This window comes from Agelaius tricolor, unplaced genomic scaffold (genome assembly GCF_023055355.1).
Source record: "Agelaius tricolor isolate 1412-34295 unplaced genomic scaffold, bAgeTri1.0.p SCAF_10, whole genome shotgun sequence".
Lineage (NCBI taxonomy): Eukaryota > Metazoa > Chordata > Aves > Passeriformes > Icteridae > Agelaius > Agelaius tricolor.
Genome location: NW_027269270.1, coordinates 3028020 through 3044831, shown reverse-complemented (window position 1 = coordinate 3044831; position 16812 = coordinate 3028020). Strand labels below are relative to the sequence as shown.

The 16812-nt window shown below is 35.3% G+C and overlaps 1 protein-coding gene across 6 annotated transcripts in view; it reads left to right on the top strand.

The window, feature by feature from the left end:
- Window positions 1–16812, top strand: part of NCKAP1 (NCK associated protein 1) — a 52776-nt gene that overhangs the window by 27129 nt on the left and 8835 nt on the right. For all 6 annotated transcript variants that reach the window (XM_071434405.1, XM_071434404.1, XM_071434403.1 and 3 more), the window contains 18 exons: window positions 220–276; window positions 802–898; window positions 1131–1237; window positions 2296–2428; window positions 3699–3780; window positions 4175–4233; window positions 4810–4955; window positions 5459–5591; window positions 7232–7351; window positions 7593–7732; window positions 8440–8571; window positions 10901–11119; window positions 11462–11592; window positions 11969–12066; window positions 13084–13177; window positions 13784–13866; window positions 14333–14413; window positions 15273–15366. In XM_071434405.1, the coding sequence (XP_071290506.1) occupies window positions 220–276; window positions 802–898; window positions 1131–1237; window positions 2296–2428; window positions 3699–3780; window positions 4175–4233; window positions 4810–4955; window positions 5459–5591; window positions 7232–7351; window positions 7593–7732; window positions 8440–8571; window positions 10901–11119; window positions 11462–11592; window positions 11969–12066; window positions 13084–13177; window positions 13784–13866; window positions 14333–14413; window positions 15273–15366 (2006 nt within the window). The remainder of the gene's footprint in view (window positions 1–219; window positions 277–801; window positions 899–1130; window positions 1238–2295; window positions 2429–3698; window positions 3781–4174; window positions 4234–4809; window positions 4956–5458; window positions 5592–7231; window positions 7352–7592; window positions 7733–8439; window positions 8572–10900; window positions 11120–11461; window positions 11593–11968; window positions 12067–13083; window positions 13178–13783; window positions 13867–14332; window positions 14414–15272; window positions 15367–16812) is intronic.

Below are 16812 nucleotides of genomic sequence, written 5' to 3'. Positions count from 1 at the left end.
AAACAAAGTTGAGACCTCTACCAGCAAACACCCAGAGCACTTCAGTAGATTTTTGGTTTGGGGATCTAGTTTTGGCATTTAGCTCTGCTCAGGAGCTGGTGTGTGTTTTCTGCTGTATCCTGCTTGCTACAACACTGTAGCTCTTCTCAAGTCCCACTCAGCTCTTTGTGAAATGTGCTGCTGATTCTTATACCACATGTGACTGCTTTTTACTTGCAGCTACAACAAGCGTATCAATGACATCAGAGAGTGCAAAGAAGCTGCTGTTTCACATGCGTAAGTGTCTTAAAGTTTTCTGACTGATTTTAGGATTGCTTTTCATAAAGCAAAGTTATAAGGATTGTATAAACAGAATCTGTCAAATGCATAATTAGTCATGCATTTTCAAATGAATCATTTACTGATTGTTCTTTTAAATCTGGATTTGCTTAATGTTATTACGGATTTCACTTCCCAAGTTCTGGATTAGTTTTCAAATTATCAGGATGATAGCATTTAGTTTATTCATTAGTTATGTTTTGTCTGATGACAAAAGGTCAATGCAGATGAAATAGAAATGTTTTAATGTAGTCAAATGCACATCACAGAGAGGGGGCAGAGAATTTGGGGTTTAAATTTATTGATGCTTCAAAAATATATGGTATTGGAGATGAGAATTCCAATTTTTTGAACCACATTCTTCAAAATTCTGAACTTGTGAAGTTGGTATAATATAATCTGCCTATGCTTGGTTTTAAATGCTCTTGAAAATGAAGTATTCTTTGTCTGGCATAGTGGATAATGTATGTTCTTTTGATGCAGTGGCTCAATGCATAGAGAGAGACGCAAGTTTTTACGTTCTGCACTCAAAGAACTAGCCACTGTCTTGTCTGACCAGCCAGGCCTCTTGGGTCCCAAGGTAATGACAGCTTTTTTGGTGTCATTTGTGCAAAAACCAGTGTGTTTCTCAATGGTAAATCCAATCTTTATTTTCTTTGGGGGGAAAAAACTCCTTGCTTCAAGAAAACCTACTTAGTTTTTTAAGTTCTTGGGTTTTAGAGACTAGTTGCCTCTTGAGTGCACAAACTATTCAGCTGTGGTGTATATTGATAAGTTTATATATTGATAAGTGAACAATTTTTGTTTTTCAGGCACTTTTTGTATTTATGGCATTATCCTTTGCTCGTGATGAAATTATTTGGCTTCTTCGTCATGCAGATAATATGCCAAAGAAGAGCGCAGATGATTTCATAGATAAGTATGTGCATTTTTAATGCAGTTCCTTCAATAATAGAATTTCACAGACAAACGAAATTTGAAGGCAGTGGAATCTCAGAAAAGGTTGGCTATATGGAGCAGCTGGGAATGTTCAGAAAATTTTTACTTGGGAATATTAAGTGTCCCACCAAAACATAAAACTAGAAATACGGTCCTAGAGATTGGAGCACATCAGTGAAAATTCATATATAAAATAGAAATATTTCATTTAACTTTTAGTTTTTTAACTTTGAATAGGCAAAAATAAAGGTTTTTTTCACGTCTTCATTGATTTTGCATTGATAAAATCAATGAAGGAGGCAAGAAAACTTTCAAAAAACTTTATTTGTTGATTTGTAGATTGTGTCTTGTAGCAAAACTGTCTTTTAAATCACCTAAGCTTTAGTCATGTAAAACAGCTTTAGTGTCACCATAAACAGATGGTAAAAATGAGAAATCTGATGACAAGATCTTACAAGTGTGGATAGGCAGGAGACTTCTCAAGATTATTTGACACAAGGTTGAACTGAATGACTGCAGGATTTTAAACAACAATCACAAGGCCATTTATAGAGCTGGAGTGGGAAAATCTTGGATTCTCTCCACTGGATTTAGGTGCTAAGGAAAGATGGAGGTTCCAGAGCCTCTCTGAAACAACCTGTGCAAGTATTCAACCATCCTCATGGCTTGGGAAACAATCCAGAAACGCAGTTATTAGACTTGTATTTTTCAGGTTTAACTACTTTTGGAGAAAAAATTTTTTTCAAATTGAGCTGTACAGAAGGGCTTCTTATTCAGAAAAAGAACTGAATAGTTACACAAACCTTTGAGGATTACTATGATGATATCCTGCTAAATTATGTCCTGTTGAGTGGATTTGAGCTTGCGGAGAAAATTACCTATGTAAGCTCCTTTTACAACATTAACAAATACTTTCCTACAGAAATTAGCTATTGATAATTGTTTTAAAAACAAGATACAGGAGGAAATTCCCATGATAGATATTTGTTTGAATATTTTGAGTGATATTTCTAAGCTTTTCCTTGTTTTTTTGTCTAGGCACATAGCTGAGCTGATATTCTACATGGAGGAGCTCAGGGCACACGTGCGGAAATACGGACCAGTGATGCAGAGATATTATGTACAGTATCTCTCTGGCTTTGATGCAGTGGTCTTAAATGAGCTGGTGCAGGTATGGCAACTTCATGGTTCTGCCTTCTCAAATGCAAATTTTAACAAGGGCTTTTTGTCCAAAATGACATCATAAAGTGCATCCCTGTTTGTGGATTTTGGTGAACGCTACGGAGTAAACCAGATTAATTTACTGCTTAATTCTGGGATTCTATATAAAACTTGTGGGTTTTATATAGAATCACAGAATATTCAGAATTGGAAGGTACCCACAAGGCTCATCGAAGTCCAGCTCCTGGCCCTGCACAGGACACCCCAGCAATCCCACCCTGTGCCTGAGAGCATTGTCCAAATGGAGCTCTGGCAGCCCTGGGGCTGTGACCCAAGCCCTGGGGATCCAACCACTCTCCGAGGGAGGAACCTTTTCCTAATATTTTCTTTTCCTTTTCCTAATATCCAACCTCACCCTCCCCTGACACAGCTTCATACAATTACAAGTGGTATGAATTTATATACTTCAGTATTCATATTTTAATATTATGAAGTACTGTTATGTTTAGAGGCTGTGGAACAGGTACTGTCACTGAAGGAGTGTAGAAACCTTTTCTTATTTATCCCAACCAAGAAAGGATAAACTTTCTGAAGTGCTTTGGTTTTATTTCCTGGTGACCCCACTAGATGGAGCCCAAGCTGAAACGAGGGGAAAAATGGGCTTGAATTTTAGTTGACATTAATTCATAACAGATGTTAAGCCCCAGATTAGACAAGTGATTGAGAGGTCATTACGAGTTTTTTCAGCCTTTAGGTTTCAATGTCAGTTTTTTTCTGGAATTAAGGGAAACTTCTGCATTACATTACTTAACAGAATTGTGGTCCTATTTGGTAAAACTACAAAGATTTATGTTGCATTTTGTAAAATTTGAATGCTTAGTAAAACAAATTTAAATTTTTTGTAAAAAAAATTTTGAGGGAGGGGTTTTTTGGACGTAAAGTAATGCTAATGTGGGCTCCATTATACCCTGCAATAACCAGATTTTCATTGCAGACAGAATAGAAAATGTAGTATAACTACATTCACTGACAGATTTTCACCACTTTGAGCTGATATTGGTTTGGAAATAATCTTTTCTAGGTATTTGTCATCAGTCAATGAATTAAAAAGTGAAAGCTATTAAATAGCAGGATTTGAAAAATTCCATTGATTAAGTTACCTCTTGTAGGTTTTTGAACATTTCAGAGTATAGCTGATAAATGGGGCATAGATATTGACATTATTTCATAAACCAAGTTCAAAGTAATAATAATAATAATAACAACAACATTTCTTTTAGAATCTTTCAGTGTGCCCAGAGGATGAATCAATCATCATGTCCTCTTTTGTAAACACAATGACTTCACTAAGTGTGAAACAAGGTAAGTTTAAATGATCTTGGAAAATTGGCAGATTCCTCTGAAAAGTTTCATCACTTCTGTTTCATGTAATCAGTAGAAGGAGGTAAACTGATTTGGTTCCCTTGTTTCTCTTTCCTTTTTGTATCTGCCTTTTGTGGTGTCTCCCTTTTTCAAAGGATGCTATTGGGTAGTAATCCAACCTTTTAATACAGAAAACATTACACATATTATCCTCTAGATATTTTAATTCCTTTTACTGCAACTGTACCGGATCAAAATTCTTGGGTAAAAACATGAGGTTCATTACCCAAATCATTCTTTAGTCTTTTGGGTTTTTTAGAAGGTCTGATCTAGTCTATCTGAATTTGTTATTGCTTTCTAAGGGTTTTCTGTTCTATATTTTTCCCTGATGCAGTTGAAGATGGAGAGGTGTTTGACTTCAGAGGAATGAGATTAGATTGGTTCAGATTGCAGGTAAGAATTGGTCCATATGCATGATGTTTCACTAAAAACCAAACTGTTTCATAGATTACTGCTGTTCTAGATTACTCTCATACTGCAAGTGGGTGACAGGCTATCTAAAAAGAACCTACTCTTAAAATCAAGCAAATACTTCAACAGATAATTTGCTATGTTTTGATATATCTTTGTCTGCTTTGGGTTCTTTTTGCAAATCATCCCCTGGGGTGTTTATAACAGTTCAGAAATAGAATGTGTTGAGGCTGAGCTGTTTGGTGGGTGTGCAGAGTGTGATTCAATGTGCCTACACTGGTAAGGGAGAGATTACAAATTTGTTTTTTGCCAGTACATTTGTTCAGCATTTTGTCTGTAAATTAGTGCCATATTCAGTGGTTGTTGAGAGATTTCACTGAAAGGCAGTTGGCTGTTTTTTAAGCCCTAGTGGAAAGAGAAGAATCCCTGCATGGTCTTTAAATACACAGGTGTCCTGTGCATAGCACAAACAGTATTTAACATTGGTATTGAGCAATAGCTATGGAATTTGCAAAAAGCAGCTGCAGTTATAACATATAAATTGTTTTTTCTTTCCAGGCCTACACCAGTGTTTCTAAAGCTTCACTTGGCCTTGCAGACCATAGAGAACTGGGAAAAATGATGAACACAATCATTTTCCACACAAAAATGGTAGATTCTTTGGTGGAGATGTTGGTGGAAACCTCAGATCTTTCTATCTTTTGGTATGCTACTACCATGACTGTACCAGTTTTTTATTATTTATTGTTTGGTTTGTCCTTGCAAGTGTGATTTTTAAATAGCACACTTGGTAGGAATATAGGCCAGTGGAAGAAGCGATTGTAATTTCTGGTTTCTAGCAGAATTAGTTTGAAAAAAGTATTTATGAACATTTGTCAGACATATTGTGACAGTCATATAGTTGATCAGGAATCATTTGCAGATTTCTCCTTAATACTTCTTGACAAAAAGTGCAAGTTTTTACAGTCCCTATGTGGCAAACATCAGAATAAAGAAATGATTATGGTAATAATAATAATGTAAAATAGACCTCCCAATAAAATGCATAGGAAGTGAATGTAGAAAACAAACAAAACTTTGATCGTTTTTTGGTATACAAAATGTGTTTATGATTACATTTGGTTTGTGTGCAGTAACCCTTATTTGCAGCAAAAAATATACATATTGCATTTAAATGTCTGATTAATAACTGATTAATTCTGTTCAGTTTTTATAGTCGTGCTTTTGAGAAGATGTTTCAGCAGTGTTTGGAGCTTCCCTCTCAATCCAGATACTCAATTGCATTCCCACTGCTTTGCACTCACTTTATGAGCTGTACCCATGAACTATGCCCTGAAGAGGTAATTTTTCAATTTTAGTTATTTTCATCTGTTATTCAACAAAGAGTGAACTAGAGCTGAGCATGGCAAGAAGGTGTTTGTTATGGCAATTTGACATTTGAGGGAGGAGAGGGCTAAAAATGTAAAAATGGAGGTAAACAAGTGGATACCTTGTTAGATGACTCTTCATGCATAAATCTCTAAATCCTTTTCTCAAGTGAGAAAGAATTTTGATCTTTGCTTTAAAGAAGGATTACCTAGGGTACAAAAATTAGGCTTAGATGCTAATAAATCCCCTATGCCTGTTAAAACTTAGAAGCAACAGTTTTCCTCTTAAATGATTTATAAACTCATGGCTGGGAGAAGGAAATAGGAAGCTGGGAGTTCTATATGGCTTGTTACAGTTTTTATTCAGTAGGAAAAAAAAAGTGATAGACAGTATAATACAAGCATTTGCTTTGGTCAGAACTAGGTAATGGAAACCTTGTTGGTTAGAGGTAGAATTTAAAAAATGCTGTGGTGCTTGAAGAAATGAACTCTTTGTTAAAGGAAGCAGTTAGAATCTGAGGAAATTCTTTCTATTTTTGTTGTAAGGGCATAAATCCTTTAGTACATTTCCTGTATGTTCATTGACTTTGAAATTAGTCTGGGAGTTAACTTGTCCATTGTTATCTAGTGCTTATGAAAATGTTGTTTTCATTGCTAACAGTGCTCATCTGAAACAATTAGTTGAGTAAGATTTATTGTAATTTACATAATATGGGGTTTTCTTATTTAAAAATAAAATTCTTTTCTGCTGAACTTCATTACACTATACATCTATATAGGTATTTTCCTTGTATGCTTTGCTTCAAATAGCAGCCAATGCTGTTTATATTACACAAGCATTAAAAAGTTTCCAGGAAAGCTGACCCCTTCAGGACAAGAGACATCTTTGAGAACAATTATACTAACAGTAAGAAATCAGTAGCCAAAGTCCACTGGACACCAGTTACTGTGCATTCAGCTGCAGCAAGCACATTTTGTCACAACCAGCAGAACTTGAAATTCAATATCTGAATTGTATTCCTTGGTAACTATTATAATTTTGAAAAAATAATCTTTGCTGTGCTGTGTACAGTGTGTCATAGCGTGGCTGATAGAAAGTAAACATCAGTGGTGAAAGGAGGATTTCAGCAATACAGAGGCTGTTCTTGTGCAGATCCAGTGAGAAAGGGACAGAATCCAGAAATTAATGCAGCAGGGCTTTATTATTGACTTTCTCAGTGATCTGAAGGACACTGCTTTCTCTATAGCTTGAGTTGCATGCTCTCTTACCCCTAGACTTAGTATTGGCACATACTAATGAAGAGGACATTCACAGAGACCTTGGAATATTGGACTCATTGAAGCAGATTTGATCCAAAATTAAATGTGAAAACCTACTTCTTCAAACATTATTTTTGCCTCCTTAAAAAAAAAAAAAATTAATGGTGACTTTGAAAATTTCATGGTTCAAATTGCTTCCAAAAACAAAAACCAGCCAGGAGTCAAGATTATTGAGGACTAATAAATTTATTATTTCCCATATCCTAGTTCTATGATTAGTGAACTGTTCTCTGCAGTGCTGTAGGACTGATGGAACACTGAAAATCCTGCTTCCTTTTCTCCCTTTTGAACAGCGACATCACATTGGGGATCGAAGCCTTTCCTTGTGTAACATGTTCTTGGATGAAATGGCCAAGCAGGCTCGAAATCTCATCACAGACATTTGCACAGAACAGTGTACACTGAGTGACCAGGTGAGTATGGTTGTGTCTGTTTTAATTCTCCTTGGAGATTTTCTCCATTCAGCTTTCTGGATATTTTCTGTTTGCTTTTTTCTGTGTTTTGGGGTAAACTTTCTGTTTATAAAACTGAAGGTGATTTGAGCAAGAATTTTTAATACTGGAATTGTGTCAAAGGAATGTGTTATTTGTGTGATGAAATGTGCTAAAAAAACTGGATTTTAATTTAGAGGGGCTGTTTCTTTTTGTTTATTAGTTGTTGCCAAAACATTGTGCCAAAACCATCAGTCAAGCAGTGAACAAGAAGTCAAAAAAACAGACTGGAAAGAAAGGAGAACCTGAAAGGGAGAAACCAGGAGTAGAAAGCATGAGGAAAAACAGATTGGTTGTGACAAAGTAAGCTGCTTCTTCTGTTCTTTTCACCTTGAATCCCAAGTCAAAATATGTTTCACACATTTCAATATGTTTTACATATTGAATGCTTCTTGCTTAATTTGTTTGAATAAATTTATTTGGCTGTAAGTTTGACAGCTTTGCAGTTTGGAGCTTATGATGCTTCTGTGGCTTGTATAGAGACTGAATTTTGTTACATAAGTAATAGGAATTTTTGTCACTTGAATTTATCCCTTGGCTGTTTCCTTTCCTGAGCAAGAAGAATCCCTATGCTGTAGCTAGGCTTCCTGAATAGCCATATTAACGGTGGGCATGTGAGCCCAAGGAGTGGGTGGCATCTCTGATTCTACCTTGCTTTAGCACTCTTAAGTACAGGCTGGACAGGAAGTTCTTGCTGTCTTCTAAATCACTTAAGCATCTATTCTTTTTTTGGGGGGTAGAAAAGAAAAAAAAAATATATATAGATTAAAAAAATATATCTCACATCACTGTATTTAATGCAGATCAGTATGCAGTTGTAGGATGTGTTCTTGGCTAAAATACTGGGTTTTAAATAAGCTAAAAAAGTGTCTCAGAGCAGAACATGATAATGAAGAGTTAGACCTGTACTTGCTTTTGATGAATTATCCATTCAGTATGTGCCTTCTTCCATGATAATTTACACTTCTGTTACATTAAATATTTTTCTTAATATCTTGTCTGTTTTAAAGCCTGGACAAACTGCATACTGCACTTTCTGAGCTCTGCTTCTCAATCAATTATGTACCAAACATGGTGGTTTGGGAGCACACGTTTACCCCAAGAGAATATTTGACATCTCACCTGGAAATCCGCTTTACCAAGTAAGAAACATTGGAGAGTTAGAGACATTGATACACAAAACAAGCCTGTGCTAGTTTATGTTGGAAATATTGTGTACTTACTACATTAAACTAGGTGTTAAAGGTGGATTGTGAAACCTGTGAGTAGAATCCCAGCAAAATGATTATAAGTTACATGTGCAGACATACACAATAGGCAATTCCTGTTTTAAAATAAAATATGTTGAAATCCATGTCATCTATTTAACAGCCAGATCCTGCATTCCCAATCCTGTGTATTTTGTAGGAGCTGGTGATGGCTGTTTGTAGGCATGTATGAAGATATGTATTGCCACCATTCTTTTGCACAGTGCTGGAATGTTTTTGAGTATTTGAGACCGCTGCCTTGCTGAAAGGAAGCCTAAAAATCAGAAGTCAAGATCTGACAAAGCCAACTGGGAATATGTGCAGTTACTTTTCTTTTTTTTTTTAATAAAGTGTTGATAATTGATATTCCTGTGTGTTCTTACCTTGATCTTCCCAAAATTTTTTACAGAAATAGGCAAATGGCAGCTTCTGGAGAGGACTTCATATTAAACCAGCCAGTTATCCTGCTATTTTATACCAAAGATTACTGGTTATATATTTCAAGCAGGGTATAAGGCTTAACCAGTTTAATCATTAAGACATAATATTAGCTCACTGGAGCATTCCATCAGTAAGATAAGGTGGCATGCAAATGCAGATAACTTGATGATGTTTTAAGAAGTCAGCTCTTCAGGTTTATGAACTTAGACCAGTGTTAGTCACTTGTGCTTATTATTTTTATTTGGGGGAGGTCAGCTTGTGGATTGGGGCTGAAGCAACAGGCACATTACTTTCAGAGACTGCTTTCCTTTTTTCTGCTTCATGAAAGAAATGAAAATTGTTAGCAGAACATAATAGATATGCAATTTATAATTATTGTTCAGATCTTCAAGTGGCATTTCATTCAGAGGTTTGCAGTGTTCCTTAAAAGACACTGTTAATGTCTCACTGTTAGGGTTTCTTTACTGTTTTAAGCTCCTCTGTGTCATGTGTGCTTGGACTGAAGCTTATTATTATGCCACTTAATCTTGTTATTGTGTCCATTTTGAATTTATTTTAAAATAAGACACTACCTCAGAAGTAAACTATTCAAAATACTTATTTACATATGTTCGTGCAACATCAAAAAAGTTACTTTAAATAATGTGTTCTCCTCCAGCGTAACTCATCCTGTTTACCTGTGATGAAGGTTGTTATCTACCAATTTCCTCTTTTTTTTACTTTCTGTTCTGTCTTTGAAAAGTACATATTACTTAAAAGCTTACCTCTTAAAAATCTGAGACCATTATAAATTTAAAATAAACACTACAACAAGTATTTGTTTACTAAGACTGCTTTAAAGGATCCCCTGACACAGTTTGTTTGAGGACTTGGTTCCAGTGACATACTGGGGAAGGTCCATGTCCATGTATGGTAAATGCAATATACAGTCCTTCTAACACTTCTGCTCTACCATGAAAGCTAGCCTGTGAACATCTGTTTTTATTTATAGTGAAAATTTGAGCAAATTAAGGTATGTCCTGCAATTTCTTGGTTCCTTGATTAAAGATAGAAATCACTGTTTTAGCTGAAGGGAGATGTATTTTTCATAATAGGATTTCTGTTTATTTACTTTACGTATATATTGGATATATTTTACAATTCACACTATTATACAGCAAACTATTTTTTAAGGATATTTCAAACTATAACAGCAGCTTTGGTCAAATAATTTTTTGTGTTAATATGCTTTGAACACTTGAATACATGATTGCTCTTGCATTTCCCAGAAGTTCTGCATTTTAAAAGACTTGAACAAAATTAATTTATTGCTGAAGTAGTTACATAAGCCTTGCACAGTGTGGGTTGCTCATATATATATGGGGGGGAAAAAACTTTATTTAAAAAGGGTTTGGTGAGTATTCTTAGTCTCATTAAATTTTTACTGGAACCACAGATAGAATTGCCTTTGGAATCCAAAGCAGTTTTTAAAAGTGCTGGTGTAGCATGTGCATTGACCAGAGTTTTATACATGAGGATTTGAGCAGTATTCAAGTAAAATGAATATTTTCCATGCTTGAAAGGGTTTCAGACCAGGCTGGATGGAGCTCTTGAGCAACCTGGTGTAGTGGAAGGTGTCCCTGTCCATGGCAGGAGGGGTCAAACTAGCTGGTCTTTAAGGTCCCTTCCAACCCAGGCCATTCTGTGAAAATCTGTGGATATAAAATCGTCTTTATAGCTGCATCTTTGTTGAATTTTACTAAGAAATGAATTGATTTGTTTCCTATCCTTTTGTTTCCAAAAGGTCAATTGTTGGAATGACAATGTATAATCAAGCAACACAAGAGATTGCAAAGCCTTCAGAGCTGTTGACCAGTGTCAGAGCCTATATGACAGTCCTGCAGTCAATAGAAAATTATGTACAAATTGACATTACACGAGTGTTTAACAACGTTCTGCTTCAGCAAACCCAGCATTTAGATAGCCATGGTGAGCCAACCATTACCAGTCTCTACACAAATTGGTAAGTATTGCATGAATGCTTGTTACAAATTTTGTAGAGATTTTTATTGTTGCTGTTGTTTAATGAAAAATCTAGAATTGGAGAAGTGGAGTTATATTAAATTTTCTTAAGTTTCCAAAATCACATTTTTATTTGTCTCTGTACCTGTTAAAAGCAGCTTGAAATTTGCCTGTTGGCAAACTTATACTTTTTATAAGGACGAGACATAGAGTAAAATGCAGGCATGAGTTGAAGTATGAAAATAAAGCTATGCTGTCCCTTGTCACACAGCTGTATTTGATCTGCATAGAGTATCCATGAAGATGTGCCTTTTCATCTAAAACATTTCCCCTTTCTGATAAGGTATTTGGAGACTTTGCTACGGCAAGTCAGCAATGGTCACATAGCCTATTTCCCAGCTATGAAGGCTTTCGTGAATTTGCCTACAGAAAATGAATTGACATTTAATGCTGAGGAATACTCTGATATATCAGGTAAACTTTGATGCTTCCACTCAATATTTGTGAAGGACAGTTATTGTTTTGCTTGAGTAATTGGAATAACAGCAACTCTCAGAGCAACTGTTACTGAAATAACAGCTAACTCTTAGAGGTAACAGTTGTTAGCTTTCAGTAGTATTTTAGGTACTTTTTATTCTTGCTGCCTCTTGTCTCACCTTTCCTATTTTTGCTGAAAGTAGCCTTGCATTTAAGCTAAAGAGATGGGTATATTATGTGTCAGTTGACTACCATACAGATTCTTGTCTTTAAAATTATGCTTTTGAGTAAAATATTTTTTCACTTAAAACACCATGATGCAAATAAATGAAGATGGAATATTGGAAGTATAAGAGTTTCTTTTCTTTCTCAGAAATGAGAGCCCTTTCTGAACTTCTGGGACCATATGGCATGAAGTTCTTGAGTGAAAGTCTGATGTGGCACATCTCTTCACAGGTTGCTGAGCTTAAGGTAACCTTGGAAGCTGGTGGGTGGGAACATTAATTGAAATCTTCTTTAAACAGAAGGAACTTCAATGTTCAGAAGAACACAAGAGATCTGCATTTTCTTAGCTATTGATTTTCCTCTACATAAAGATAATCGCTTTTCCCTTTCTGAAATAGGGTGCATTGAGACTGCAAAAATATTTTTATAAGAATAAACTATTTTTTGCTTGAAGAGGGTTTGAAAATACAGTTTGGCACAGACTAAGTTCCTCAGCTAGCAGGATCTGACATTTTAGAGATGTGATTATGCAATCTCTAATTTAAATTTTAATCTGTTAAATATTTGGAGAATGATTTCAGGAAAGTTATTACATGTACTCTAATCTTACAAGTTGCTTATATGAGAGCTGTTAAAAATTAGAAACAGACACATTTTCTTTTCTTCTGGCCAAACTGAAATGAAAACTACTGCACTTGAGTTTAACTGTTTCTGGCTAAGGTGTTGGGATTTGGAACTATGTCTTTGCTTTTCATATTATAGTGGAAAAAAATTTCAAGTAAACTGCACCAAGGTTTAACAATCTGATTTCCACTCTTGATTCCATTTTTTCAATTTTACCAACATTAAATTTCAGAATAATTAGTGAAAGCAACAATCCCAAAGAATTGATTACTTTGTGAATTTCTATTTTTATTGTAATATGTATACTTTTCTTCTAAAAAGCTGACTGGCATAAGGACCTATAGTCTGATTTTCACAGAGTTAAATTCCTTTGCTTTAAGATGTGGTACACATTGCTCAATACAAAAGTCCTGTTCTAAGGGGTATCTAATTCTCTGCTTTTTGATTCAGAGCTTGCTTTTGTGTATAGCAGTGACTGATGATGATACTGATCTTGTAGTCCCATTAAGAACACAGTGGATACATCTCTGTTCCCTGGGGTTAGTTGTTTATCTGCCAGGTTGAAATGTCCTAAATCAGGCATTTGTGCAGTTGACATGCTGAAACCTATACCTGACATGGATCCTTCCTTCTTTATAGAAACTTGTGGTGGAGAATGTTGAAGTTCTAACACAAATGAGGACCAGCTTTGACAAGCCAGACCAGATGGCAGCACTCTTTAAAAGATTATCATGTGAGTATCTAACAAGATCCTGCTAAAGATACAGAGTTATTTTCTATATTTGAAAACGGGAAAAATTAATTTCTCTGTATTGAATATCCATAAGCAGCAAGATGTACATGAGCTCATATCAACTGATGGATCATTTTGAACTTTTCCAGTCTTCTCATGTACAAAGTGAGATTTCAGTGTTATTTAGTGCACAGGCACTATATTAGTTATGAGTTTTGAGCATCATTTCAGGGATGATAATACCTAGCTGTAGCAGCAGTAATGTGGAAGCCTGGTATATAGCTTAATGTGAAACAAAAAATAATTACAGCAAAGAGGCATTTTTGTCCTCAAGAAAGCACAGAACCAGTGCTAGAATCCAGGACTGCCAGCTGTGTATACTAGGTTTCATTCCAGGAAGTGGTAAATGTGATTGTCTTCTACAGAAAATCCCATTGTGGATTCAGCTATAAAAACCTGCTTTAGCACTGGTTATTTTGGCTCTTTTAAGGAAGGGCTTTGTTTCAGTACCTTGTTGTTTTCAATATTTTGTGTACTATTTTGTTTCTCTTTTTTGAAAAACTGATCTTGTCAACTTCAACACTTTGTCCATTGTTCTCTTTTCAGCTGTTGACAGTGTTTTGAAGAGAATGACAATTATTGGTGTTATCTTGTCTTTTCGGTCATTGGCACAGGAAGCACTTAGAGATGTAAGAAAGAACTGAATATGTTCTGAATCATTTTCATTGTATTTAACTTAATGGAATGGTAGGATATTTGAACCTTAACTGTTCAGGAGTGCTTAAAACGTTGTCCTCTTAAAAGGTTGATGACATGTGGGTAAAATGGCAATACTCAGTTGTAACTGAACTTGGAATTGCAACTTGGGGTGAGGGAATCTATTTTTTGAGTACTGTTCAGAGAACTGTTACATTAAAACATCAAATTTAGTTTAGATCATGTTTTCTGTGTTTACTCATTTTAAAGGCTTCTATTTCTCTTCTTTATTGCAAACATTTATTAGACTTTAATATCTTAAATTTACAAACAAATACAAATGAGTTAAATAAAACCCATTAAAAAGGAAAATAAGCCCAGTAAAATAATGGTAGTGTTGAACTCATATTGCACATGGGAAGCAATTTTTCTCATTTTGTGCATATTTGTGTCTTTTAGGTCTTATCCTACCACATTCCTTTCCTTGTAAGTTCCATTGAGGACTTCAAAGATCACATTCCAAGAGAGACTGACATGAAGGTACTGTTTGGCTGAAAGGGTGGTAGAGTAGTTTTGGAGTTTATTGAAAATATGTAAGCAACAAGACTTGACTTTCATGTTTAGTGTTGAACATCCAGACACAAAGAACACCCTTTTTCTATTTTTTTCTTTTTCTTTTTTTTTTTTTTACCCCCTCCAAGAGCTTAGTAATGTGGATCTGCAGCCTCTTAATGTTCTGGGGAAAAAATCACAGCCAATTGTTAGAATAAGCACAAGTCTCTGTCTGCCTGTGATCACATTTGAGAACTTTGATAGACTTAAGAACAAGATTTATCAAGTGTTAAAACAAGACAAGGGGAAGAATGCTGAGCTGCTCCACACTGTGTCAGCTAAGTGAGCATTAGGAGCTAGTAAAAAAAACTATTTCAACACTGTCTATGTGGTTGGAGTTCTGTGCATGTAATAGTGACAAGTCTGATTTTTACCTTAAATTGAAATTTTTTGCAAACTCACTGTGTGAAATGCTTGTTTAAAAATGCTGTATTTCTAGATGTTGGCTGATGCTTTAGATCTGGTATAGAAAATATGTCAGTTTCTTTTGCACATTAAAGAAAGATGTAGAAACAGCTAATTGGAAGTCAGGGTGTTGCTTTGGAGGTAATGTGGGAAAGTATATGACTTCTGTTTGGCTTGACACAACAAAATTACCATCTGGTGCACAAAGTACAGACACAGCTGCTCAGTGGAGGTTAGAAACAAAATCTACAGTCTCTGTCTAACATTTGCCAAATCTCTGAAATTCCTTAGTGCCTCAAACTCATTTTAAGCATGACAGCAAAAACTTGCTTCGTCATCTTGACATGAAAGCATTCAGTGTTGTCTTTCTTCTGGTCCTCAGGTGGCAATGAATGTATATGAACTGTCATCAGCTGCTGGATTGCCTTGTGAGATTGATCCTGCCTTGGTAGTAGCACTGTCTTCCCAAAAATCAGGTAAGAAGTTCCAGCTTCAAACATAAAAATGTTAAAAAGAGAAAAGAAGTGTTTAAAGTGCTGGGAGGAAACTTGTATATCTTGATTTCTTTGTTTTCCTTCAATAAACTTCATAAATGGCATAAGAGGATGAATTACTTGTGCCTTCTGTTTGTTGGTGTTGGCTTGAGATTCTCTTCAAATTCTTATGAAAGGATGTGCTGACCTAGAAAAGGGTATCAGATAGATGTAGAAGGAATTTAATGGTGAACACTGCTGTAATTCAGCAATCATGACAATAAGAGTGTCTAGTGAACAGCTTGATCAGTTCTGTTGCACAGATGTGTGACAAATCTGTCAGCTAAGTAAGCATTAGGAGCTGAATGCAGCTTGTGAATTTCACAGTATTTTGTTGCCAGTGTACCCTACAAGTGTTAACATGAAGTTTACAAGGGAAAACAGTAAAATAAACATGTTAGAGAATTAACATGTGTCACACTTCCTCTTTGTTGCTTGTAGGCACTGCTGTCTAAGCTTTTCAGTTTTGTTTACTCTGGCATGTTCAAAGACATGAATTAAGACTCCTAAGTGTTTTTTGATGGTCTTCAGGTTTTTTTCCTATCTTCCTTACTGAGCATTTCATTACTTTTTTTTCTCCTTGTATGTTCTGGAGAGTTGATGTTAGAATGAGGCCATGAATATTTTAAATGCTACCTAAGTTGTTTTTTCTTACTTCAATTGTAGTTATTTTGAGAGGGGAAAATACTATTCAATATTTGAATTTAAGTCCCCAGCACAATTTCTTTGTGCACTTAAAAAAGAAAGCAATCCAAAGTGTATTTGTTCTATCTTGTATGTATAATATACAGAAGTATATTATTGTTAGGTATCTGGTATCTAAAATGCCATTTTAAATGTATTATTTTCATTGTGGTACAGCTATGAAATGTTTAAGCTAGGTCAACAAAGAGAATTTCTGTATATTCTCATAATGGTTTATGATCTTGTATTTTGATTGTTACAAATATTTTGCATTTATTCAGTTTTTATAGAGATAAATTCTGCATGTCAGTAATGGCTGACTTTTTTTAAACTAATCTTAGGCTTATGTGTGATGATGCTGCCATTTTTGTAAGCATAAATTGACAAGAGTGCACCATCACCTTCTGCTCTTTTGCCAAAGGGAGATGCAAGAGAAGCTCTTCTTAGCTTAGAGCAATAACTGGCTTTATACCAGCATGAAAAGATTACTATTGTGTCCATCATAATAAAGACTTGATTACTAAATCATGAGAAGTAGGGTAGTGGCTTCTTTTTGTTCTCCTACATAACAGATTGGATATTTTGCAGCTCTACTCTGTTTCTTTTGGCAAGACTGACATTAATATTCCTCTTTTCACAATACACACATTGACTTTGTTGGATTTTGCTTTAAATTTCAATTTGGTCAAACAATTTACATTCTAA